Source organism: Cervus elaphus, chromosome 33 (assembly GCF_910594005.1).
Source record: "Cervus elaphus chromosome 33, mCerEla1.1, whole genome shotgun sequence".
In the NCBI taxonomy this organism is placed as follows: domain Eukaryota; kingdom Metazoa; phylum Chordata; class Mammalia; order Artiodactyla; family Cervidae; genus Cervus; species Cervus elaphus.
The window spans coordinates 3,194,715-3,220,959 of NC_057847.1; the positions used below are offsets into that span (position 1 = coordinate 3,194,715).

At 43.5% G+C, this 26,245-nt stretch overlaps 1 protein-coding gene across 1 annotated transcript; it reads left to right on the plus strand.

Annotated features, from left to right (window-relative positions):
- Positions 1-25,596: 25,596 nt before the first annotated feature.
- LOC122688325 (COMM domain-containing protein 6-like) lies at positions 25,597-25,827 on the plus strand. Its single transcript, XM_043894239.1, has one exon. The coding sequence runs from the start codon at positions 25,597-25,599 to the stop codon at positions 25,825-25,827; it is 231 nt and encodes a 76-aa protein (XP_043750174.1).
- The last annotated feature ends 418 nt before the right edge of the window (positions 25,828-26,245 follow it).

Sequence of the window (26,245 nt, forward strand, 5' to 3'; positions counted from 1 at the left end):
CAGTAACTATGAGAATTCAGTGAACGGTAATATAAACAGCCTAGCCTCTGCTCAAGAAATGTTCAACCATAATTAAGTCCAGGCCCCTGCATTCACTACAGGCACCGAGACAAGTCATTTGCCCTTTGAGTGTTGGTGGAAGGAGCATGAAATTTGTCTTCCTTGACCACAACAATGCTCGTTGACAGTGACTCAGCTTTTCAAGTGTGTATAGTCTATGCACAGGAAGCAGTTCAACCAGCAGAAACTAGGAACTGCAGAGAAACTAGGGAGTCCCTAGCTTAACAGGCAACAGGTGAAAATTGGAGCTAATCTTGATTTAAATAGACAGAAAGGAGGCCCTGGAGTTGCTAATAGCAAAGAAGGCTGAAGGTGTTGTTTAGAGTGTAAACCAACCTCAAAGCCAGAAACATTGTCATTGTGCTCTGGAGACCAGAAGGGGAAAAAAGTAGTGTCTTGGGAGAGGGGGCCGATGGCAGAAGGAAGAGGCGTCTTTCCATCATTTTATTGTTTCTTTAAACCAAGCTGGGCTATATCATAATGAAGAATAGCTTGGAGTCAGTCACTTACTAGTGTGATCTTGAGCAAGCGTCTTAATTTCTCAATGCTTCAGCTTTCCAGTCTATAAAATGGGGACAATAAAATTATATTTATTATATTGCTGCTACATACATAACTGTGTGTCTCACTCTTCCTCACTGTGTGCACTGTTCATTGAACCCATGGTAGGCAAGGCACGGGCTAAGAGGCTGGAAGAAAACTCAAGGATTCTAGGAACTGCAAATGTATTTATTCTCCCCGACTAGCACAGCAACTGTAGCGGCAGACATGCTATATTCTCTCCTCTCGTGGTTGACCCAGTGGACACAACCATAATACATCTTCACCACCATAAGGCAGCCAGAAGGCCTTTTTCAGGTGGAGCTTATATATGCTTACAGAGCAAAGTAGCCCGTGGCCAAGAGAATACCTCACATGTACCTCACAGTGATGGGCACACACAGTGCTATTAGTGATCTCAGCTGTTATATAATCATTATTTACAAAATAATGGGGTGAGAGAGCCTGACCATGCCATCTTGGCTACTTTGCTCCTACACTGTGAATCTGGATTTTTACAATAGACACAGGAATATTTAACTTTTTTTTTTATTATCCCTAGAATAAAAAAGAATTCCATATAGTTGAGATGATAATATCAAACGCTCTACTTGAGTCATGGGAATTCCCTGGTGGTCCAGTGGTTAGAATTCCACTGCAGGGGGCACTGGTTTGATCACTGGTCAGGGAACTATGATCCTCAAAAACAAAAACAAAACCAAAAACATGTACCTAAGATAAAAATAAATGAAAGTAAATTTAATTATACATTCTCCTGCTTAAAATCTAGTGGTTCTAGTCTTCAATAACTGTTGCATTTTAAATCAGTGGGCAGAAAAATCATTTATTCAATATAGGTGATTGATATAATTAAGTAGCTATAGGGATAGAGCCAGAGAAGGCAATGGCAACCCACTCTAGTACTCTCGCCTGGAAAATCCCATGGCCAGAGAAGCCTGGTAGGCTGCAGTCCATGGGGTCGCTAAGAGTCGGACAGGACTGAGTGACTTCACTTTCACTTTTCATTTCATGCATTGGAGAAGGAAATGGCAACTCACTCCAGTGTTCTTGCCTGGAGAATTCCAGGGATGGCGGAGCCTGATGGGCTGCCGACTATGGGGTCACACAGAGTGGGACACGACTGAAGCGACTTAGCAGCAGCAGCAGCAGGGATAGAGCAAATTAGCCAAGATGGCAGGGTCAGGCTCTCTCACACCACACCCTCCCTCTCCTGTTAATAATAATTATGTAACAGCTGAGACCCCTTAGAGCACTGTGCGTATGCATGAGGAGGTACTTGGCCACAGGCTACTTTTGTTCAGTAAGCATATTTAAGTTCTACCTGGAAAGCCCTGGAGGTTGTGTGCTGTGTTGTATCTGCTGCTACTGAAACGGGAATCTGAGTTCTTGTTCATGAAGCCGAAGTATGAACTCGAGGAACACATAAACACTCATGGTAGCAAGCGAATACGATTTATTAGAGAGGAGGAAAGTATAAAGCTCTCAGCAAAGACACTGAGGGGGGTAAAGGGTCCCCCAAAATGTGGGGATTACAGCAGTTTTGTATCTTTACCAGTATTAATCTCTTCCTTTTTCGATTGGCTCCTGTTCTTAAATCCTGTTATTTCTAACCAATCACTTTAAAGGTCAAGATGCTTAACTTAACATCTTTATGGCTTCTCTCCTCACCCTTTTTCATGCCTCCTGGCCATTTTACAATGGATCAGATGTATAGGTTTAAGATTAATGATCACCAGTTGTTTTTCCCTCAAGCATATGGAACAGAAACTAATTACTGCCCTTCTCTGGATCTGAGTTATCAGATCAAAGACACATTCCAGGAATTCTAGACAAAGGATATAATTTTATGCTAATGCAGCAAGATATTTACTGAAAACAAGACGGAGGTCTCAGTGTTCTATACTGACTGCCTAGCAATTTCTACTTCACTAGGGCTGTTGTCCAGCCCAGAGAGAATAAACATTTCTGCAGTTCTACAGTTCTTTGAGTTTTCTTCCAGCTTCCCCACTTGTGTTTGCCTACCCTGGGTTCAGCCAACAGTTAGATACAGCAAGACTATGGGAGCAGTGAGCAGGGTGCAGTGAGCCATTTAGGAAAATCAAGATTGAACCATATGCTTCATGGCAAGATAAATTCCAAATGCATCAAAGGTTTAAATGTAAAATATTAACCCATAAAAATCTTATAATAAATTATGGGAAGATTTCTATATAATTTTGGACTGCAACACCTCTTGCTAGCTATGGAAATGTAAATCAGAAGCCCAGAAATACTGATAAATTTTAATGAAGATTTCAACCTCACAAAAATTGCCATAAGCATAGTCAGAAAATTAATGACAAACTTGAAAAAATTACAAATGAGGTAAAACAAAAGGCTAAATTTCTGAGATGTAAAAAGTTTCTATGAATCAATAAATAAAGTCCCCAAACTAAAAAATGTGCAGAGATTTCATGTGTAATAAAAACCATGAAAATTAGAATTATACTGAGATCACTGTCTTCACTTATGTTAGCAAGGATGAAAAAGTTTAATGAAGTATGTTGACTCAGATGTGAGAAAACATGTTCTCATACAAGGCCAGAAAGTATATAAATTCACACAGCCTCTACAGAGAGCACTGTAACAATAGCTATTAAAATTTAAAATGCACATGCAATTTGAACCAGAAATTTCATTTCTAGGTGTTTATCTTATGTAGGTAGTCACAGAATTCCACAATGACTGTTACACCATGTTATTTACTGTCATAGTGTTAGGTAGTTAGAATAGGAAACTGGAGTCCAAAATGGCGGTGGCTAAAAGACAAGGAAGGGAAAAGCCCGCGAAAATAGAACAAAGGAAGGTCCAATAAGGTCTGAGGACTGGAGTGAGGACTTCAGGTAGAACAAACAGCACTCCTGGCTAAGCCCAGTTTGCATAGGGCAGGCCCAGGGGGAGGGAAAAACATATTAAAAGAGGAGCCAAAGGGCGCGCGCTCTCTCTCCCCACCCCCACCCCCCACCCCTGTGCACTGGTTCGCGTCTTTGGGTTGGCATGCCCTCACGCCTAGAGGATGGATTCTCCTGCTATTTTCTGAATAAAATAGAGCTGTAACACTGATTTGTCTAAGAGCTATAACACAGTCTGTCCGAGAGCTGTGACACGCCGAGGGCTTTAATGTCCATCACTTCAAATCTTTGCTGTGACAAGACAGAACCGAGGAGCATACACTTGCCTGACATCTATGGTGCCGTGACTCGGATTTAACCTGGCTGAAACAACCTCGGTGTGGCCCCCACAAGGTGGAGGGCAAGCACAGCAGGAGCCCAACTCAGCAAAAGCTCCCGTGGTAGCAGCAGAACACGAAGAAAACCCAGAGCAAGGGAACTGACAAGAGGCCCATCGTGCTGGAGACCAGGACAGTGAAAAAAGAACTCAGCAGAAAGCTCACACGGCTCAGCCTCAGGTTCCAGAAGACCTCCAGTTAAGGTAGGAGGTCCTTGCTCCTATGGCTAATATGCCTAACAAAATTTTAATTCTTTTACAATCTCTCGTTTCTTGTTTCCTTGAACTCCCAGCAAACAGGTGGGTGGCAGTGGGCCCAACTGAGGGACTCTGGAGAGGTTACTCTTTGGTATGTCCCAAAGGCACTATCTGCTGGGCCCCAGTAGCTGTTACCCGAGCCAGCGGGGGTTTCTCTGTCCTTAATCTTCTCATTGCCAAGGATCAGGCCAATGAAAACTGTGAGCACCTGTCAGATATTTAGCAGATTTTCTGGCGGGCTGTGAAGGGGATTCCTTGGCACATTTTCCCCACTGCTTTTTCCTCCTGTCCTTCAGCTCTCTCCCGGACTCGAGCCCAGCCAAAACCCAGGATACCCAGCTTCAGGACCTAATGAAGCTCAGGCTCTGCTGTCTCATTGCAAAAATTCATTAAGAGACAAAGCTATAAGTAAGAGATGGATTTGTTAGGATTCAGAGAGAAGCCACTCTTCAAGGTGTTGGCCATTGCCGAGGGCAAGGGCTGGGGAAATGGAATTGTCCAGGCTAGGTTTTGCTAGTGGGGTGATTCCTATGCTAATGAGTGGGAGGATCATCCCAACCATTGGGGAACCACCCACTCCTCCCTCTTTTGACAGTGCCTTAGAGCTGTCCTGCCACCTCTGGGTGTGTCTTTTGGCTTATAGATTGGGGGTTAAGGTTTACTTGAATTTGACTTGTCATCTTGGACCCAATTGATTTTAATTGGTTTATGTTATGCCCTTGTGCTACATCATTCTTTCAAAGGTTGTGCTCTGCCTCCTTCCCTCCTGTTTCATGCTCCTTTCCTTAACCCCATCCGGGCCCACAATGTTGCCTCTACAATCATCTGGAGGGACAACTAGAAAATAGCTGGACTTGGGAGGGAAATACTGTATAATATCCTGACCTGGGGACGCCTGGCTCTCAGGTTGCGACAGTACTGGGTAGGATAAGCTTCAGAAAGACTCACCCCTAAGGAAGTCCACCCATGAAAATTGAAGGAGGCCTATTAGTTTTCTTCTTTTTCTTTTCCTCCCTGTCATGACTGTCTTTCAGATGGGAAATAACCAATCCACTTCCTGGCAGGTGCCCTTGAGATGCATCCTTGATAACTAGAAGCTGTTTGATCCTCTAACTCTGAGGAGGACTCGCTAAAAATTCGTTTGTGTCACTGTGTGGCCACAATATCCACTGGGGGTTGAGGAACACTGGCCTGAGGATGGGAGTTTAAATTACAATACCATCCTGTAGCTAGAATTATTCTGCAAAAGACAAGGAAAATGTACAGAGATCCCCTATGTCCAAATTTTCTTTCTAGTAAGAGATATGAAGGAACTATGCCTTAAGTATGGGATTGTTGTACGCCCTAAAAGTGAGCCTACTAGGCAGATGGTGTTTGGCACAGGCAACCAAGAGGGGGAACCCCCTGTGAAGGCTCACTTTCCATGCCCCCAAAGAGACTGGAGCCTCCCGCTGCTCTCGAGTTGTCCGGTGCTCCTTCCTTGTATCCAAACGTGCCCCCATATCCGGGAGCACCCCCTCCACAAAAGCCAGTTTGAGTATGTCCCTTAGTTGAAACTGGAGGAGAATTCGGACCAACCCGTGTCCATAAGCCCTTCTCCCTCTTAGAACTAAGACAGATCAAACAAGACCTGGGATGCTATACAAATGACCCAGGCAAATATATAGATACATTCCAACATATTACCTTGGCCTTTGACTTGACGTGGAAGGACATCATGGTCATATTTAGTCAAACTTTATCTGACCCTGAACATACTAGGGTCTTAAAGGAAGCCCAAAGTTATCCAACGGGGCTTCATATGTCAAGGGATAGATACCCAGGAGGGGAAACTGCAGTCCCCTCCTCAGGTCCTAACTGGAACTATAAGGACCCTGAGCACATCTGGGGAAGAGATCATTTTCTAATCTGTGTGAAGGCAGGACTGAAAGCAGCCCAGCAAAAAGTAATCAGCTATGCCGGGTCTCAGCAATAACTCAGGATCCCAACGAGAACCCCATTGCCTTTCTGGAAAGGCTAAAAGAGGCCCTCCAAAAGTTAACCAATCTGGACTTAGACTCTTACGAGGGACAGGTGATTTTAAAGGACAAATTCCTGTCCCAATGTGTGTCAGATATCAGAATTAAGTTACAACAGCTATAGCAGCAGGACCCTGCTGCCTCTTTAGATGAGATGATCCAGACAGCCACCGATACCTTTTATAACAGAGAACAGGAGAAGGAGGCCAAGGCCCAGGAGAGAGAGAAGGAAAGAGACAAGGCATGCCCAGATGCTGGCCGCCCTCCGGAAGCACTATGGCACACCCCGATTCCTTGAAGGACAAAGCAAGAGGCAAATGCCTAATCTGTAGACAGGCGGGGCATTGGGCCAAAGAACTCCGAACTGTGACAAGTCTCCTAGAACAGCTTGCCACAAATGCCATCAAGTGGGATGTTGGGCGGCACTCTGCCCTCAGGACCCAAGAGCCTCAAGGTCAAGCGCCAAGCCTTCCCTCACGATGGTTCCACAGGACTGAAGAGGCCCGCTCCAGCCAGCCCGCCTGTCACAGATAACCATCATGTACCTTGGCTGGAGCCAAGGATACAGCTGGATGTGGCAGGTAGGTCCGATAATTTCTTGGTTGACACAGGGCTACCTACTCTGTCTTGATCTCCTACTCTGGAGCCTTCTCCTCCCAAACCTGTACCATTTTGGGTGTTACAGGAAAAACAACTACTAAAAGATTCACCCAAGCACTTCTTTGTTGCTGGGATGGACAAATATTTTCCCACCAGTTTCTGGTGGTCCCTGAGTGTCCTACTCCCTTATTGGGAAGAGATATACTCACTAAATTGGGGACCACCCTTGTGATGGGAAGTTTTTCAGCCCCTAGAGCTCTACAGCTCCTGGTTACTACTGAAGAACCCATTACACCTTCTCCAATAGAGAGGGACCAAAAACTATGGGAAGACAAAATAAACCCCCAGGTGTGGGACCAGGGAATTCATGGATGAGCCCACCAAACTGAACTGGTCATCATTGTCCTCCGAGATCCCACTCGGTTTCCTAACCAGAAACAATATCCCGTCAAAAGAGAGGCTTGGGAGGAACTACAGCCTTTAATAAATAAATTCTTGCTTGTGGGCTATTGGTCCCCACCAATTTGCCATGTAACACCCCAATCCTCTCAGTAAAGAAAAAGGACAGAACCTGGTGAATGGTTCAAGACCTCCAGATCATAAATGAAGCTGTAGTCCCCCTCCATCCCACAGTACCCAATCCCTATGTAATCTTGGGAGAAATCCCACCCAGTGCCAAGTGGTTTACAGTCTTGGATCTCAAAAAGATGCATTTTTTTTCACATACCACTGGCTAAAGAATCCCAATATCTTTTTGCCTTTGAGTGGGAGACCCCAGGAGAAAAACACCAACAGATGACTTGGACAGTATTACTTCAGGGGTTCAGAGGTAGCCCCCATGTTTGGACAGGTCCTTAGCCAGGATCTCCTAGATGTGGACCTGGGACCTAATGGAAAAATATTACAACATGTAGATGACCTATTAATCTGTTCTCCAGATGAGGAAAATGCCCAACTATATGCAATTCAGGTTCTAAACTTTTTGGCAGAGAGGGGATATAAAGTCTCCTGTGCTAAGGCATAGATGGTCAAGACAAAGGTCACTTACCTGGGAGTTCAGATTACACATGGGTCTAGGAGGCTGTCCTCTGATCGGGTACAAGGAATCCTCCAGTTGCCCTCCCCCACGACTCAAAAATAATTGCGAGCTTTCCTGGGGCTAACTGGGTATTGTAGAATCTGGATACCTTACTATGGTCTAATTGCCCATCCCTTATATGTAAGGTTAAAGGGACGAGATGATTCAATCCCACTGATGTGGGGAACCCCTCAAAAGAAGGCAGAGGCTACATTAAAACAAGCCTTAACTCAGGCACCTGCCTTGAGGTTGCCAGACCCAGAAAAAGCAATCCAACTTTATGTCCATGAAAGAGGGAATAGGCTTGGGAGTGTTAATTCAAAGGTTTGGATTGGAGCCCCAGCCTGTAGCTTACTTATCCAAGAGGCTCGATCCAACTGCCCGAGGCTGGCCCCCCTGCCTTTGAAATCTTGCAGCTATTGCAATCATGATAGAAGATGCTTTAAAACTCTCCTTTGGGGGCAAACTATTTTTACCAGCCACCAAGTAAAACAACTCCTAAATGGGAGAGGCCATTTATGGATGTCTGATCAAAGAATCCTCAGATATCAAGTAGCGCTGATGGAAAATCCAGGCCTCACTATATCCTGTTGTGAGGTTCTTAACCCAGCCATCCTCCTGCCTACCCCTGAGGGCTCTCTCCCCTTTCGATCCTGTCTAGAAACCTTGGACCACTGGACAAAACCCTGAGAGGGATTGTTGAAAGATCCTCTGACCCATCCTGAGGAAATCTGGTACACTGATGGAAGCAGCTTTGTCTTAGATGATAAAAGAATAGCTGGGTCAACAAGCTACAACATGCGGTGCCAGTTCAACAAAGATACAAAGCTACAGCTGACCATGGAAAATATCACTCACCCTTAGATGGACACCACTATGAGGACTCTGAGGCCTGAGACTAGCAAGAGGGGGAGGCCCAATACCCCTGGCTGTCCCAGTTCAGCAGGAAGTAGCCGAAAGACCTCGACGCCCCTATTCCCAAAGAATTGGGCCTCCCATCTCTTGAGGGAGGAATGTTAGGTTGTTAGAATAGGAAAAAGGGGTCCAAAATGGCGGTGGCTAAAAGACAAGGAAGGGAAAAGCCCGCGAAAATAGAACAAAGGCAGGTCAAATGAAGGTCCGAGGACCGGAGTGAGGACTTCAGGTAGAACAAACAGCATTCCTGGCTAAGCCCAATTTGCACAGGGCAGGCCCAGGGGGAGGGAAAAACATATAAAAAGAGGACAAAGGTCTCTCTCTCTCTCTCTCTCCCTCCTGCCCTCCTCCCTTGCGCTGGTTCGCGTCTTTGGGTCGGCATGCCCTCACGCCTGGAGGATGGATTCTCTTGCTATTTTCTAAATAAAATAGAGCTGTAACACTGATTTGTCTAAGAGCTATAACACAGTCTGTCCGAGAGCTGTGACACGCCGAGGGCTTTAATGTCCGTCACTTCAAATCTTTGTTGTGACGAGACAGAACCGAGGAGCATACACTTGCCTGACAGTAGTAGAAGACTGGAAACATTTGTTCTCCCTGGGATCATGGTTAAATAAATGCTGTGATGGAATTTTATGCAGCTATTTAAAAAAGGGAGTGAAAGTACCTTTATGCCCTGGTGTGTTGGAATCTCCAAATCACATTGTAAAATGGAAGAAAAAAGAAAAGAGTATGTGATTTAATTTATGTTTAAAAAAGGAAAAGTATTTTTATATGAACATATATAGATATGTTTTTATGGTTACAGTTACCATCTGCCCAAGAAAATAAAGTCTGTCACTGTTTCCATTCCGCTCCCTCCCCCCACCCCCGCCATCTATTTGCTTGAAGTGATGGGACCAGATGCCATGATGTTAGTGTTTTGTGTGTTGCATTTCAAGGCAGCTTTTTCACTCTCCTCTTTCACCTTCATCAAGAGGCTCTTTAGTTCTTCTTTGCTTTCTGCCACTAAGGTGGTATCATCTGCATAACTGAGGTTGTTGGTATTTCCCCTGGCAACCTCATTCCAGCTTGATCCAGCACAGCATTTTGCATGATGTATTCTGCATTTAAGTTAAGTAAGCAGGGTGACAATATACAGCCTTGACATACTTGTTTCCCAATTTTGAACCATTGTTTATTCCTATTAAGGTTGGTGCAAACATAATTGTGGTTTCAGACTGTGAATTTTAAATCATTATAACTAGGCTCAAACACATCTTTATTAATCAAAATAGGAGCCATTAAAATCAATATATTTTTGCCAATGAGAAATAAGTTAGTTTATTCCTGTAGTGTAAAAATCCATGTTTCAAGATTCAGTGAACTCTTGGAAAGCATTTTCTGCCTCCTGCTGGTTGTTGAAATGTTTTCCCTGCAAAAAGTTGTTGAGATGCTTGAAGAAGTGGTAGTCAGTTGATGAGAGGTCAGGTGAAGATGGTGGATAAGGCAAAACTTTGTGGTCTAATTCATTCAGCTTTTGAAGCATTGGTTGTGTGATGTGCTGTTGGACGTTGTCATGGAGAAGAATTGGACCCATTCTGTTGACCAATGGTGGATGCAGGTGTTGCAGTTTTCGGTGCATCTCATTGATATTCTGAGCTTACCTCTCAGATGTAATGGTTTCATCAGGCAGGATTAAGAAAGCTGTGGTGGATCAGACCAGTAGCAGACCACCAAACAGTGACCATGACCTCTTTTTGGTGCAAGTTTGGCTTTGGGAGGTGCTTTGGAGCTTCTTCTCAGTCTAACCACTCACTGAGCTGGTGGTCACTGGTTGTTGTATATAATCCACTTTTTGTGGAATGTCACAATCCAATCGAGACATGGTTCATTGTTATGTAGAATAAGAGAAGATAAGACTTCAAAATGATGATTTTTTTCACCCACTTATTGAGCTTTTTCACCTTTCCAGTTTGCTTCAAATGCTGAACAACCATAGAATGGTGGACACTGAGTTCTTTGGCAACTTCTTGTGTAATTGTAAGGGGATCAACTTTGATGATTTCTCTCAATTGGTCGTTGTCAACTTCCAATAGCTGGCCACTATGCTTCTCACCTTCAAAGGTCTCATTCCCTTTGCAAAACTTCTTGAACCACCACAGCACTGTACGTTCATTAGCAGTTCCTAGGCCAAGTGTGTTGTTGATGTTGAGAGTTATCTCTGCTGCTTTGTGACCAGTCTTGAACTTGAATAAGAAAATCACTTGAATTTGCTTTTTGTCTAATATCATTTCCATAGTCTAAAATGTATATAAAAGAAACAGCAAAAAGTCATTAGCAAGTAAAGATAGTGAGAAATGTGCATTAAAAGAATGTATAACATAGCCACATTTATATAAGAATTATAAGAATGTATTCCTATGTCAAATGGAAAATTTCAACAACTGAAAAACCAAAACTGCTTTTGCACCAACCTAATAGCTTCCCAATTTTTAGTAAAATATGACGCTTTGTCTCGAATGTGCCTTAAATCTTTCCACAATAGTGATTGCTTCAGGGTGACATACAGCCCTTCTCTCATTGAGAAGGTACTCAGCATCGAGAGAGCGATCCTCTGTGGGCCTCTTCCTTTCCTGAATATCTTTGCTGGGTATGAGTGGAATATTGCCCTTCCTTCCCAGAATGTCTAATTCCTAGCTCTGGGAACCTGTGAAGTTGATATTTTTGGAAAAAGGATCTTTGCTAGCATAATTAAGTTAAGCACCCTGAGATCATCCTGGATTTAGGATTGGCTGATGTTCTTATAAAAGAAAGGAGATTTGAGACAGAGAGACAGAGAGAAGGTCATTGAAGATGGAGGCAGAGATTGAACTGATGCATCTATAAGCTGAGCAACACCAAAGGAAACCACTAGGAGCTGGCAGAGAGACCTGGAGTGGATTTTCCCATGGAGACTCCAGAAGAAACCAGCCTTGCTAACACCTCCATTGAAAAGCATTGGATCCCAGACCTGTTGTTTTAAGCCACCAGTTTATGATCATTTGTTATGGTAGCCACCAGAAACTCAAATACTGGGTGTGTCAAGAATGTGAGACTGGACCATTCTTTCCCCAGGCCATCCTCAGAGTTGTGTTTGCAGCAGGAAATTTTCAGAGAGGCCATGGCTCCCTCTGGAATGTTGCCTGCGTTCAGTGCTCCTCAGCTGTGATTCAGTTCTTTGTGTTCGTGGCACCCGTCTCTCACACATCCCTCTCCAGTGGGATGTCATGGCAGGAGATGCAAGAATGATGGGTACCCCGTGGTCGTTGACTCAGTAATCTCGTGCCTTCTGCCAGCACCCATGAAACAGGGACAAGTTGTGGTCTGTTTTTAAGTAGGGTGGTATCAGGTGACACTCCCTCCACTCTCCCCTCAGTGATTCCTCTCTCCCTTCTGAGTTCAGCATCTTCTGACTTTACTCCTCCTCTATGTATAGTATTTGTTTCTTGTTTTAGATTGTGATGTCTCTGAGAAAATATAAGGCCTTATCTGTGACCACATGTGCTATTTTAAAAAAAATTAAAAAATATCAATTAATTTGTTTTAATTGGAGGCTAATTACTTTACCATATTGTAGTGGTTTTTTTCATACATTGACATGAAACAGCCATGGGTGTACATGTGTTCCCCATCCTGAATCCCCCTCCCAGGTCCCTCCCCGTCCCATCCCTCAGGGTCATCCCAGTGCACTGGCCCTGAGCACCCTGTCTCATGCATCGAATCTGGACTGGCGATCTGTGCTAGCTTCAGTGCTATTCTCTCAAATCACCCCACCCTCGCCTTCTCCCACAGAGTCCAAAAATCTGTTCTGTATATCCGTGTCTCTTTTGCTATCTTACATATAGGGTCATCATTATCATCTTTCTAAATTCCATATGTATGCATTAATATACTGTATTGGTGTTTTTCTTTCTTTCTTACTTCACTCTGTATAATAGGCTCCACCCTATTACTATACTACATCCTATACTATACTACATCCTATACTACTCTGTATAATAGGTTCATCCACCTCTTTAGAACTGATTCAAATGCATTCTTTTTAATAGCTGAGTAATATTCCATTGTGTATATGTACCACAGCTTTCTTATCCATTCGTCACATGTGTTATTTTTTAACCCCAGCGGTGTAGAGGTATTTTACACAGTGATGGAAACTTCATTTTCGTTTCCTAACTCTATCTTTTGGCCACATCACACAGCACGTGGGATTTCAGTTCCCGGGCCAGGAATCAAACCCATGTCCCCTGCATTGCCATCACAGTCTTAACCCCTGGACTGCCCGCGAAGTCCCAGTTTCTTAACTCTTAATTCAATGCTCTTTTTGCTCACCTCCCTCCGCACTGCCCCCCACCCCATATACTATATCTCATTACCTTCAGAAACAAAGCGTGGTACTAAAAGATGCTGCTGGACATTGGGCAATTGATAACTGATCTCATGCAGCCGGAAGAGGTGAAGAATTTCCATTTAGGTCTCAGGTCCTCAGTGAACTTCTCAGATCTTACATAGAAGGGAGTCTCTGAGGTCTGGGGCTGCTAAGAATCTAATGGCCTTGGGTAACTGGGCTGCCTGGCCCCATCCCACTTCTTTTTCCCACCTTCTACTCTCCCTCACACACAAAGCCAGTGCTCCCAGCAAAATGCACTGCCTTCCTCAAAGCTCCTTGCTCTCCTTCAGTTGCGGCTTCCCTCGCCCCACAGGACCCAGCTCCTATCTCAGCTGCTCAGGGAAAGGATGGAGCATTCACTCACCTGCCCTGCCCTTTGGCCTCTTTCCCAGAACACCTGGTGTTAGCTCTTGTCATATCCCTCCCTGGCTGGCATGATTCTGGGACTGCAGGGTAGTTCTCTGGGTCAGGGATGTGTCTTGCTCTTCTTTGCTGCCTATGTGTTTGGAGCATACCCTGTACACAGCACTGCTCAGTACATGTGGATTTCAGTTCAGGAAGTGGAATTGCTCAGTCATGTCCTGCAAAATGGTCTTTCCTTAAAATTTTAACTTAATTTTTTAACACCAAAAACATTTTGTATTGGGGTATAGGCAATTGACAATGTTGTGATAGTTTCAGCTGAACAGTGAAGGGACTCAGCCATACATATACATGTATCCATTCTCCCCCAAATGCCTCGCCCATCCAGTCTGCCACATGACATTGAGCACAGTTCCATGTGCTATCCAATAGATTTTTGTTGGTTATCCATTTTGAATATAGCAGTGTATATACAACCTTCCCAAAGTCTTAACTATCCCTTCCCCACCAGGACCTTGAGTTCGTTTTCTAAGTCTGTGAGTCCCCTTCTGTTTTGTAAGTTCATTTGTATCATTTCTTTTTAGATTCCACATATAAGGCATGTCATATGCTATTTCTCTTTCTCTGACTTACTTCACTAAGCGTGACACTCTCTAGGTCCATCCATATCACTGCAAATGGCCTTAAGTCATTCTTTTTTAATGACTGAGTAATATTCCACTGTATATATGTACCACATCTTTCCCAGTTGGTAAAGAATATGCCTGCAATGTGGGAGACCTGGGTTCGATCCCTGGGTTGGGAATATCCCCTGGAGAAGGAAAAGGCTACCCACTCCAGTATTCTGGCCTGGAGAATTCCATGGACTGTATAGTCCATGAGGTCACAAAGAGTCAGACACGACGGAGTGATTTTTCACTTTCACTCACTGTTGATGGATATTTAGGTTGTCTCCATGTCTTGGCTGTTGTAAACAGTGCTGCAATGAACATGGGGGTGCATGTATCTTTTTCAGCCATGTTTTTTTCTGGATATATGCCCAGGAGTGGGATTGTAGGGTCATATGGTAGTTCTATTTTTAGTTTTTCAAGGAACCTCTGTACTGTTCTCCATAGTGGCTGTACCAATTTACATTCCCACCAAGTGTGCAGGAGGGTTCCCTTCGCTCCATGCCCTCTCCAGCATTTGTTGTTTGTGGATTTTTTGATAATAGCCATTCTGATCGGTGTGAGGTGATATCTCATTGTAGTTTTGATTTGCATTTCTTTAATAACTAGTGATGTTGAGCATCTTTTCACTTGCCTATTGGCCATCTGTATGTCCTCTTTAGAGAAATGTGTATTCAGGTTTTCTTCTGCCCAGTTTTTAAGTGGGTTGTTTGTGTTGATGCTATTACCTGTCATAAGGCATTTGTAATTTTGGAGACTCCTGCAAAATGGTCTTGTTGGAAAGCCTGCAGAATGCCAATTGCAGCCTCAGTGAAAGTCATGAAAGAAATCACTAAGCATCTATTGTTCATTGGTCAAAGTTTGATAACAGCTAAATTTATCAGTCCTGGGTGTTCATTGGAAGGACTGATGCTGAAGCTGAAAGTCCAATACTTTGGCCACCTCATGTGAAGAGTTGACTCATTGGAAAAGACCCTGATGCTGGGAGTGATTGGGGGCAGGAGGAGAAGGGGAAGACAGAGGATGAGATGGCTGGATGGCATCACCGACTCGACGGACATGAGTTAGAGTGGACTCCAGGAGTTGGTGATGGACAGGGAGGCCTGGCATCCTGCGATTCATGGGGTTGCAAAGGATCAGACACGACTGAGCAACTGAACTGAACTGAACTGAAATTTAGTCCAAATATAAGGTCAACATATGAATAAATTATCTAGTAAGTGGTAATTGTTTTATTTACTTATTTTATGGCAGATTTCTTGTAGAATATACATACTGCTCCAGAGGATACGAATCCTTAAGAAAATATGAGAAAGACAACTGTTTGTAAAAGCCACATCAGCATTCTAAGCAATTTCAGAGACTTAGGAGCTAAGAAGATGGTCCAAACATAAATACAAAATTCGCTTGAGAAGTGATTTCAGTGGATTCCACGGGTCTCAAGTAAGCCTATGGCCTGCAGCCTCCTCTTTGAGGATGACTTCCCTAAGAAGTCTATGTATCTGATTGGCTATTTCGGGATTGATGACTGATAAGGTCAGCAGGGTGACTACCATGACTTTTTTTCAAGTGCCAAGAGTAGGAAATTTTTAAAAATATTTATTTATTTGGCTGCATTGAGTCTTGCCATAGTTGTGGCATGCGGACTCTTGGTTGCAGCATGAAAACACTTAGCTGTGGCATGTGGGATCTAGTTCCCTGACCTGGGATTGAATCCAGGCCCTCTGCATTGGCAGCATGGAGTCTTAGCCACTGGACCACCAGGGAAATCCCAAGGAGTAGGAATTTTTGCCTTATCTTGTTAAACTTATTGTGGTAAGCAAGACACCAGTTTCAAAAATCTTTGTTTTCTTCCATGGGTTCAGCAGAGTTTGGGGTTAGTAAATATTTATTGCATTTAATAAGAATGGAAACTGTTGGTGAGAAAGAGCACTACAGTGTGATCATGCCTAAAAGCCTAAAGTTGAACTTTTTCCACCCTGACCTTTAAATAGGTCAAAGCCCCCACAAGAGTGTGGGATCAGCAGCTCTATAGCTACCAGGAACTGGTTCAAATTTGCCTTATGTATACAGTGGACGCTTTAAAATCAAGCAATATAAAAAGTATCAACAATGGGATGTTGTGATTTGTAACAAATATTTATTTTTGACTTCATCTATTGTTCCTGGCTCCCAGCTCCCCAAACCCTTGGAATTTCCTAAGCAGTAAGAGCAAGGGGAGCACTTTTGTTATAATATATGATCTTTTGTCCTCAGTTTTTGAAAGTGCTTCAGAGCCATAAAGGTGAAATAAGTGTCATGTTATTTGTAACAAACCCATTTCTACCATACCTGAATTTATGTTAATAAGGTGACTTTTGGAAAACCCCAAGGTCTTTTCAGGTTGCAATAGTGGTAAAGAACCCGCCTGTCAATGTAGGAGACACAAGAGACATGGGTTCAATCTCTGCGTCAGAAAGATTCCCCTGGACTAGGAAGTGGCAACCACTCCAGTATTCTTATCTGGAGAATACCTTGGACAGAGGAACCTGGCAGGCTATAGTCCATGGGATCGCAGAGTCGGACATGACTGAAGCAGCTTTGCATGCAACCGAGGTTGGACGCTGGTTGTCTGGGAAAACACTAAGATGTTTAGAGGGTTGGAACACTCAGCACCAACTTCCCACCTGGGAAGGTCATGTGGGGTCATGGGTGATGGCTGGAAATTGAGTTCAGTTGTCAATGGCCAAAGATTCAATTGGTCATGCCCATGTAATGAAGCCTCTATAAATATCCCTGAACTTCTGACTTTGTAGAGCTTCTGGATTGGCTAACCAGAATGCATCATCATGCTGAGAGAGTGACACAGCTTAAACTCCACAGGCACAGAAGCTCCTGTGTTCAGGACCTTTTCAGATCTCACCCTGTGTATCTCTTTGTTTGACTCTTCATTCCTATCCTTTGTGATAAATCAGTAACCTAATTAAGTAAGCTGTTTTCCCGAGTTCTGTAAGGCACTGTAGCAAATAATCATAGGTGTTTGGGGGAACCTTCAACTGATAGCTAGTTGGTCAGAAGCACAGGTAACAACCTGGCCTTGCACTGGTATTTAAAGTGGGGTAGTCTTGGTAGGACTGAGCCAAGTTATGACCCTAGGAGAACACAAAGTAGGACTGGTTAGGTAGGACTTAACCTGTGGGATCTGATGCCTTCTGCAAGTAGATGTCAAAATTGAGCTTAATTTGTGGAACACCTAATCAGTGTCTGGGGTTTCCCAGGTGGTGCTGGTGGTAAAGAACCCACCTGCCAATGTAGGAGACAGACTCAGGTTCTATTCCTCGGGTTGGGAAGATCCTCTGGAGGAGGGCATGGCAACCCCACTCCAGTATTCTTGCTGGGAGAATCTCATGGACATAGGAGCCTGGCAGGCTACAGTCTGTGGGGTTGCAAAGAGTCTGATATGACTGAAGTGACTTAGCATGCACGCAGTCACTGTCTACTGAGAATTGCAGAATTATTTGGTGGGGTTGGAAAAAACACATTGGAAACAGTTGCTTTGAATACTCTATTCAGCTTCGTATTCCTTAATTTGGGTTTGTTTTGGCAGTGGGAGAAATGTTTGTGATCAAGACATCTGAGTTTAGGAGAGAAGACTCAGCCATATTTCTGTTTCTATCAAATTTGGCAGATGTATTTAGATATGAGCAAAAGGACACCAACATGGGTAGTATATTGGGGAAACCACTATAGTTTGCACAGGACAGAGGAAGGAGGGGAGCAGAAAGAGAAGGAAGCACTCTCCTATCTAGGTGAAAAGTACAATAAACAATGCCGTGGGGAGCAAGGGTGGGTGTGTCTTGGTCCAGTAACAAATGAGGAAGGAGGGGTCAGGAGGGGCCTCTCAGGAAATGACACCTTGACAGAGCTATACTCACTGAGTTCAGTTTCTTGTGGCTAAGCTAATTACCAGTGAGAGTTGACCTTTATGTTCTCCTGGAGTCATGGAAACAGAACCACAGAGACCCCGTAACGTGCAAACTGGTCCTTTCATGTATTGCCAATGGGAAAATATACTGAACTAACAGTTTGCATTAATTATTTGATAATGGCTGCCCTTTAGCAAACCAGTTCACTAGGAGTCTACTCTCTGGATATATTCTCAGAAGTTCACTAAACATGGTTTTCTCTGGAGTTGAGGGGGGCCGTCTGTCTGTGAAGAGGGGTATCACCCTCTGGGATAGTGCTGTGTGATTATTAAAAGCGATAAAATAAAACTCTCCTGGAAGGATCGTGAAAGGCAGACTCGTCTGTGTGAGCTGGCGGCCCACTGGGGAGACTCGAGTGTGCTGAATCCGCCGTTGCTTGTTCCCCACTTTCCTCGCCTGTTTCAGACAAGGAGCTAAGACCTGCACAGTGTCCTTCTATGGCTGTGTTCTACTTTTATGGGCAAAGTTGTGAGCATGGACAGGACACTGCGGGGACAGGTAAGAATGAATGACCAGGAAGTGGCGTTTGAAACACGGTGATGTTCCCTCATTTATTGATGCTGAGTGCTTTTCCGTATAGAAACTTCAAGGCTTCTCCCTGCAATACCTGACTTCCCCCCAGATGTGCCCACTACACATGCACCATGCCCAGCATGTATATTTGGAAAATGGGGGCATCTCACACTCTGCTCCTTGAACTTGGGACAGCTGTGTGGCCTTCTCACCGAGACTGGGCAGGACCCACCCCAACCCTGCTATTCAGGAACACAGGCCACGGAGCTGGGTGGGCAGCGGGAGAAGTTGGGTGGGAAGAGTAGGCCTCTGGCAACTATTCTTCTAGTCCTTTATTTATTTGTTTGTTTCACATAGATGATCTTAACCACATAAGCACACTTATTTGATCAAACTATGTGCCTTACACACACAGTACACATGTCAGCCACAGAATAAAATATCTAAGAAATGTTCTCTAAGTGGCTCTGAACTTCCCTGCTTTTCAGAGAGTTTAATGATTGGTGGGGACCTGAACAATAGATGTTTGAGTTGAGGAAAATTTTGATTGCACTAATATAACCAGATCTTATGCAATTTAAAATTAACACCCAGCTCTCATCGTTAGCACCTGTCTTCCTATACAAGATTAGAATTCAATTATATAATTGTTCCTTTTTTTGAAAAGATAGGTTTAGATGTCTAGACAATTTCATGTCTACAAAATGCTTCATTTGAGGGTGCATTAAGAGAAGTTTAGATTCCCCAGGACTGAATGTCCTCTTGGAGAACAATGAGTACATTTGTAGAATGCCTTTACTATTTGCTGGAAGAAGATAAAATATGTCTCATGGCTTTTCCCTACCAATTTTTGGTTCTTTCCCCTAGTCCCCCCACCCACACACACATATGTACACACACTTTTCCCAATATTAGTTTTCTGCATTTCCCCCGTATTCTAAATTTCTTCATATGTTTAGTTTTTCAAAGAGACCCATGTTATGTTTTCTTTTAAGCAACTGAGTTTTCTGACTCTATTTTTTTTTTTTTTGTCATACATTGATACGAATCAGCCATAGATTTACACGTATTCCCCATCCCGATCCCCCCTCCTACCTCCCTCTCCACCCGATTCCTCTGGGTCTTCCCAGTGCAGTTTTCTGATTCTAGACGAAGAGATAATTTTAGCTCTAATGTGGAATTGAGGGCATGGTGTTTGGGGAAGGGAAAGATAAAAAATCATGGTATGTTAGAACTATCAATAGCAAGCACCATATTTTCTAGAAGAAGGTAGAGGTGACAAACATCATTTGGGAGACAGGCATCAACCATTGTGAACAAAGATGAAGGTACAGCCGTGGGAGTGCAGATGCAGTCTGGGAAGGAGCCTGGTTTCCCCGAGCTTTACCAGCTCACTTGTAGGCAAGCAGGTTCCAGTTGAGTTCCTGGCAGCGGACACTGATAGAGGCAGTGTGTGTTTCTCAAGAGACCATCTTTGTCCCTCCGGTGGAAAGAGCAGGCACTATGGTCCTGTGCGTCCAGGACTAGTAGGTCTGACTGATTAATACAGTCTTCTTTATAGAACTGCCATTCGTGTGTGTTTTGAGGATGACCAGGGAAGAGTTCCCAGCACATGACAGGCGAGAAGCCCCCATCCTTGGTGGCCTCTTGTAGTATGCCCAGTAAGGCTGCGCCTGAGCCCCAGCGGAGGGACGGCAGAGCAGTCACAAGGGCTGGCAGTGTCCGAGTCGCCAGCTTTGTATCTGGTTCCATGGGGTGTACTTTAGGTTAAGGAATAGAATTTGCTTCAGGGGCTTTGACCACGCTGTCTTGTCCCCACATTCACATGCACAAGGCCAGTGCCTGAATCACCGGGCGCTAGGAGGAGGCACCGGAGGGCTGGGCGTGCGGTCCTCACGCCTGCGGTGAAGCTGTGGGGGCAGGGGCACGGTGCTCAGCCCCTGATCCAGTCCGGCATCTGATCTGTAAGATGAGGTTGGGGCTTGGGGGGGTCAGGGGTCGGGGTGAGGAGGGGGTGTTGGCATTAAAAGAAAGAAGGCCTCAAGCAAGAGGCACACTCCAGGAGCAAGTTCTCCTGTCTCAGAGAAGCTTGGGAGGAAGATGGTGCTGTGCAGAGGGCTGGGGGGGCCCACTTCAGCACACCCACACAGACCCCACTGGACAGACTGTGTGTGGCCCCACCGCTCACCTGCCTCCTCTGTGGTCTCATCTCATCAAATCCAGTGGTCAGGTCAGGAGTTATTTGAATACTCAGACTTTAAAAGCTGGCACTGAAAATTCCTGTGCTTAGATGTCTAGTCATAGAAAGGCTTTGCTGGAAATAAGTATGCAAAGTATAAAATGCACATTGTAGGTGATGTGTGGACACAGACCCAAGGTTGTGGCCTGAGCCACTGGAGCCACCCTGTCCTGGCCCAGCGACACCCAGGTTCCTAACTCGGGAAAACTGAGACAGGAAGTTGTTGCTTAAGCTTTTAAGTTTCGGTAATTTGCTTTACACAGTAGAGGTAAAACACAAAATGTTAGCTGATAGGATGTGGCCTGTTTGGAACCCCCTCAAAGTGGACCGTTTAGCCTTGCCATGGCTCTCTCACTGGGGTCTGGCTGGCTTTTCTCCAAGACACACATCTGGCTCCAATTCTGGGTCAGCCAGTTCTCCTTCAAGGCTGAGTTAGGTTCTTCTGGGATCAGAAAGCCCCTGAGGGATCACTGAATTCTCCACTTATTGGAGAATTCTATCCCTATTGGCATTGAAGAAAGTGGTACACAGGCATCTTGGCAATTGACTTATAAATTATCATCATTATTTGATCCTCATAAGCCTCATCAATTTTGGGTATCTGGGGGAAAAATCCAGTTTCTGGACCTGAACAGGTGTGGTAACATCTTTCGAAGCCTTGTCCAGGGGCTTAGCTAGCCTCTCCTTAAGGATATACTGTGTCATCCCCCTTCAACATCACCGTAAGTCATGGAGAAAAAGATAGATTAAGAGTGGATATCTCCCCTAGAGGGAGAATACTCAATAAATATTCATTGAATGAATATATAAGTTCCTTTTACATTGCTGTTAAGATTATATATATTTATACCTATAGCTATATGCTTCACTTTTCTATTTAACATTTTTCTTGAAGTATCTCCAGGCCACCTGAAGTCTTTGTAGACATCACTATGAGGGTAGCACCAAGCTCCACTGACAGTAGCCACTTATGGCTGAGCACTCTACTAGCTAGTCCAAACTTGGTCTACCTGGCATGGCTAGTGGCATGTATTTGCTTCACAGATCTTTTCTATGCCCATAGTTAGGGATATTTTCTCTATTAATAATAATGCTGAGGTATACATACATTTTCACTTGAATGCATGTCTATTTGCTTTGGATTGATCCTCCAAAGTGGACTCCTTGGGTTAAAAGGCAATAAGAAAGACCACAGCAGCCATAACGTGTAGGGGTTGGCCTGGCATCATGGCAGAACACAGGATGAGTGGAGATAGGATATGTTTTGTGTGAGGAGTGCTGTTTTCTGCCAGCAATGTGTGGTATGGAAATATGGTTGGTAAGGGCAGGGAGGAGGCAAGATTCATAGTGGGTAACATTTAACTTCCCACCATATTGTTTAGGCTTGGGCTTCCCTGGTAGCTGAGCTGGAAAAGAATCTGCCTGCAATGTAGAAGACTCTGGTTAGATTCCTGGGTCAAGAAGATCCCCTGGAGAACGGTTAGGCTACCCACTCCAGTATTCATGGTCTTCCCTGGTGGCTCAGTTGGTAAAGAATCTTCCTGCAATGTGGGAGACCTGGGTTCAATCCCTGGGTTGGGAAGATCCCCTGGAGGAGGATCTTTTGTAATCCACTCCAGTGTTCTTGCCATCGACAGAGGAGCCTGGTCGGCTACAGTCCATGGAGTCGCAAAAAGTCAGACATGACCGAGTGACTAAGCACAGCACATACTGTTTAGGCTTAGAAAATAAGCAATCAAGTTACCTAAAGGATTTTAGAATTAAACTTGACAAACTGATACTAAAATTCATCTAGAAGAGAAAATGTACAGCAACAGTTAAGAAGAATTTTAGGAATTTTGAGAACTGTATTAATTAAATTGATAGAGATAGGTGGAACAAGAAACAAAAATCTCAGATCTAGAAAAAGCTGATGTACATCTCGGAATATGGTAAATATTGAAGAAAGTGTTTTACATGGGTGGAAAAAAAGAAATATATTAATGTTTAGAGAACTGATTAAAAATTTGGAAAAATATTTGGCAGCTCTCTTTCTCATTATTAGCAAATTTAAATTTCACAAATATTAAAAAATTAAATATTCAAAAAATTATAAAGGTATATTAGAAAATATGGGGGAATATTATATACCTTTGGGGTAGAAAATAGCTATCTATATACCTGTCATTTAGTTTATCACTGTATTTGTAAGTTACATATGTGACTAAAACAAATGAAAAAGAATGGATATATTTTTTAAAGGTGAAAAAAATATGTAAACTGAAATTGACTTACAATTGGATGCTCTAAGAAATTGGAGAAGTCTAATCCCAAATGGGGTCCCCACATGAATTTGCAGGTGTTTTTAAGAGTACTTGCCTTGAAAATGGTCCATTTTATTGCTCATTTTGGGAAATATTGATGCATCCCACAGATGGTAGAGGAACCCAAGAGAGAAATGAGAGTGGACTGGCAGAGCGGGTCAGCCTGTTGTTGTATTGCAAACCTCAACCCCACTCTACACTAGACCGGATCATGGAGAAGCTAAGCTATGCTTCTTTTTGTGCCAATCCATTCTATGTATATCGAGATTTGTAAGCCATCATATCCAATAGCATTTTGGGTTGTATATGTAGGTACAGAGAGTGTTGGTTAGGCTGATCCCATAGCAAGGCACAGAAATGAGCTTCCGGTTGTGGCAGGTGATACTCAGAGGCTGGAAGCAGCAAAGCCCCTCTTAGTGGCTGCAAAGCCAGACTTCACGCATGCCTGGGGCACTGACCATGGCCATTCAGATGCAACCACAATCCCTGGCGGCCCCATCATTTTGCCACACTTCAAAAATAGGCACTCTCATTCCTTTCTTCTGTTTCTCCTGCTTTCTTTGTTTTCTATTCTTCCTTCTTGTATTGCACACAAAATTCCCCATAAGTAATTTACACAGTCCAGCTAACCACAGTCCAACATGTTGTAGTCAGATTTGTCAGAGTTCTTAAAGCAAAGGCTGTACTTTTATTTTTTTATTTTTCATTTATTTTTATTAGTTGGAGGAGATGGACTAGGTTTTTATTTTATTTAGTTTAGTAAACATACATTTAAATAGTCATGCATGGTTACTGGATACTGTGTTGGGTAAATGACACTCTAAGAGGCTGTACTTTTAAATGACACTGTACTTTTAAATGACACTCTAAAAGGCTGTACTTTTAGAGTGTCATTTACCCAACACAGTATCCAGTAACCATGCATGACTATTTAAAGGTATGTTCATTAAACTAAATAAAATAAAAAACCTAGTCCATCAGTTGTAGCAGTCACATTTCAAGTGCTCAGTAAGCATCTGTGGTTTGTGGTGGTGTGGTGAGTGCATGTCTAGAACATTCTATCATGGCCAGAAGCCTGCTTGGAGGCTGGCCTCTGGCAGGTATGGATCTGGGTAGGGTCAGTCAGAGGTGTAGCAGTAGCTCTCAGGACAAAGGCACAGCAGTGTTTGCATGTGGGCTTGCATCAAACCTCTGTGGACAGTGGTCAGAATGTGGACGCTGTCATGCATGGAAAGTTGGGCTTGTGACGCAAGTTCTGTTTCCATGCAGCAGAGAGCAAGGCTAGAGAAGTCCTGGACCCAGCGCTGGCCAGTTTTCTCAGATTGCATTTTCAACAACCTCTGGCAGTTATCTGTATTCTTTGTGCTGCAATTTTTCTCATCCATAAATGACAAGATTTTATTTCCCAGTCAGCTTCTGGCACAGTGTGGAATCCAGTGACTCATTCAGTGAAAGTAGCTGAATGCTAGTTTTCTGATACCTAGGCTAGTACTTTGGTCACTGGAAGACTCACTAAGGGAAAAAGAATGAACTCACTGGCAAGTTCTATTGAGAAAGGAAATACTGTGAGGACTTCTCCGGTCATCCAGTGGCTAAGACTCCACACTCCCAATGCAGGGGACCTAGGCTCAATCCATGGCTAGGGAATTAGATCCTACATCATGCAACTAAGAGTTCACATCAACTGTGTCCCTTGGGACCGACCCTGGCAGATGTCTATACTATGCTTCAGACCTCTCCTCTGTCAGTGGCAGTGCTTTGAGGTACATGTATCATGATTTATTCAACCAGGTCTTCTGTGGGTGGAGGAACAAATCCTTCCAGTTTTCACTATTAAACATTATATTGACATAAATACAGTTGTTTATTTACCCTTGTGAACTTTTGTGAGTCTCCAAGATCTAGTCTTAGAAGTAGAATTGTTGGATCAGAAAGCATTTACATTTTAAGTTTTGGCAGTGATTATCAAATTATCCTCCCCCCAAATATTGTCAGTTAACTTATCTGCAGAAATTTAATGAAACTAGCTGTTTCCCCAACCTTATATTCAGGATGTGTCCTCAAACTTTTCAGACCTTGCTAGGTATCTTTTTTTGCTTGAATTTGCACATTTTTAATGATCGATTAGATTGAGAATTTATCATATGCTTATAGCCAAGTGTATTCCTTCTTCTCTGAGAAAACATTCATATCCTTTGTCACTTTTCCACTGAACATTTTACCCCTTTCTCTGAAAATGTTCTTTGCCTATAAGAACAAAGGCAATCATTAATTTTAGGGTCTAAGAAGACTCAAAGGTGTGGACAGTTCAGAACTGATAATGAGATGGCTTCAGGAGCTTCCACCTGAGTTAGTGGTGAGAGCCCTGGACACTACTATGGAGGGGTCTAGTGAGCTACGGATGGATACTAAGTCCAAGGTCACCAGCCAACTCGTAGATTTTCAGTGGAAGCTGGGTATGGCTGTGAGCTCGGACAGCTGCAGATCACATAAGTATCCTTATGTTACAGTGATGCTCAAGGTGGCAGATCATTCAGGCCAAGTAAAGAACAAGTCCTTTGAAATGACAGTTCCACAGTGTCAAGATTTCTACAGACAGTTCAAGTAAATTGCTGCAGTTTTTTAAACTGTGTGAAAACTGATTACTTGGTTGATGAATTGCTACCATCATTCTAAAATCATGGACTTCACTTTCTGCAACAAAACTGCCAAAGGATCAAATGATATTTATTGAATGAAAATTGCACCTTTGATTTTATATTTTTCTTAAATAATAAAAGAAATCAGATAAACAGGAAAAAAACGACCAATGAAAACGTATATGCTCTGACTCATTCATGCCACTTACACGAATTTATTCTCTAAGAAAGCCTAAAAGTTCAGTAGAAGGCAAGAGCTATGTGTCCAATGATACTCATTTCTAAAACATGGAAACAACTAACCCTTAAAAATGAAAACTATTTGCAAATGGAAAATGATTCTGATATAATACTGAATGAAATAAAGCCAAAATGTAAACTATCTGC

Excerpts from the sequence above, each read along its gene's own strand:
- LOC122688325 (XM_043894239.1), top strand. The coding sequence starts at position 25,597 with ATGGAGGGGTCTAGTGAGCTACGGATGGATACTAAGTCCAAGGTCACC.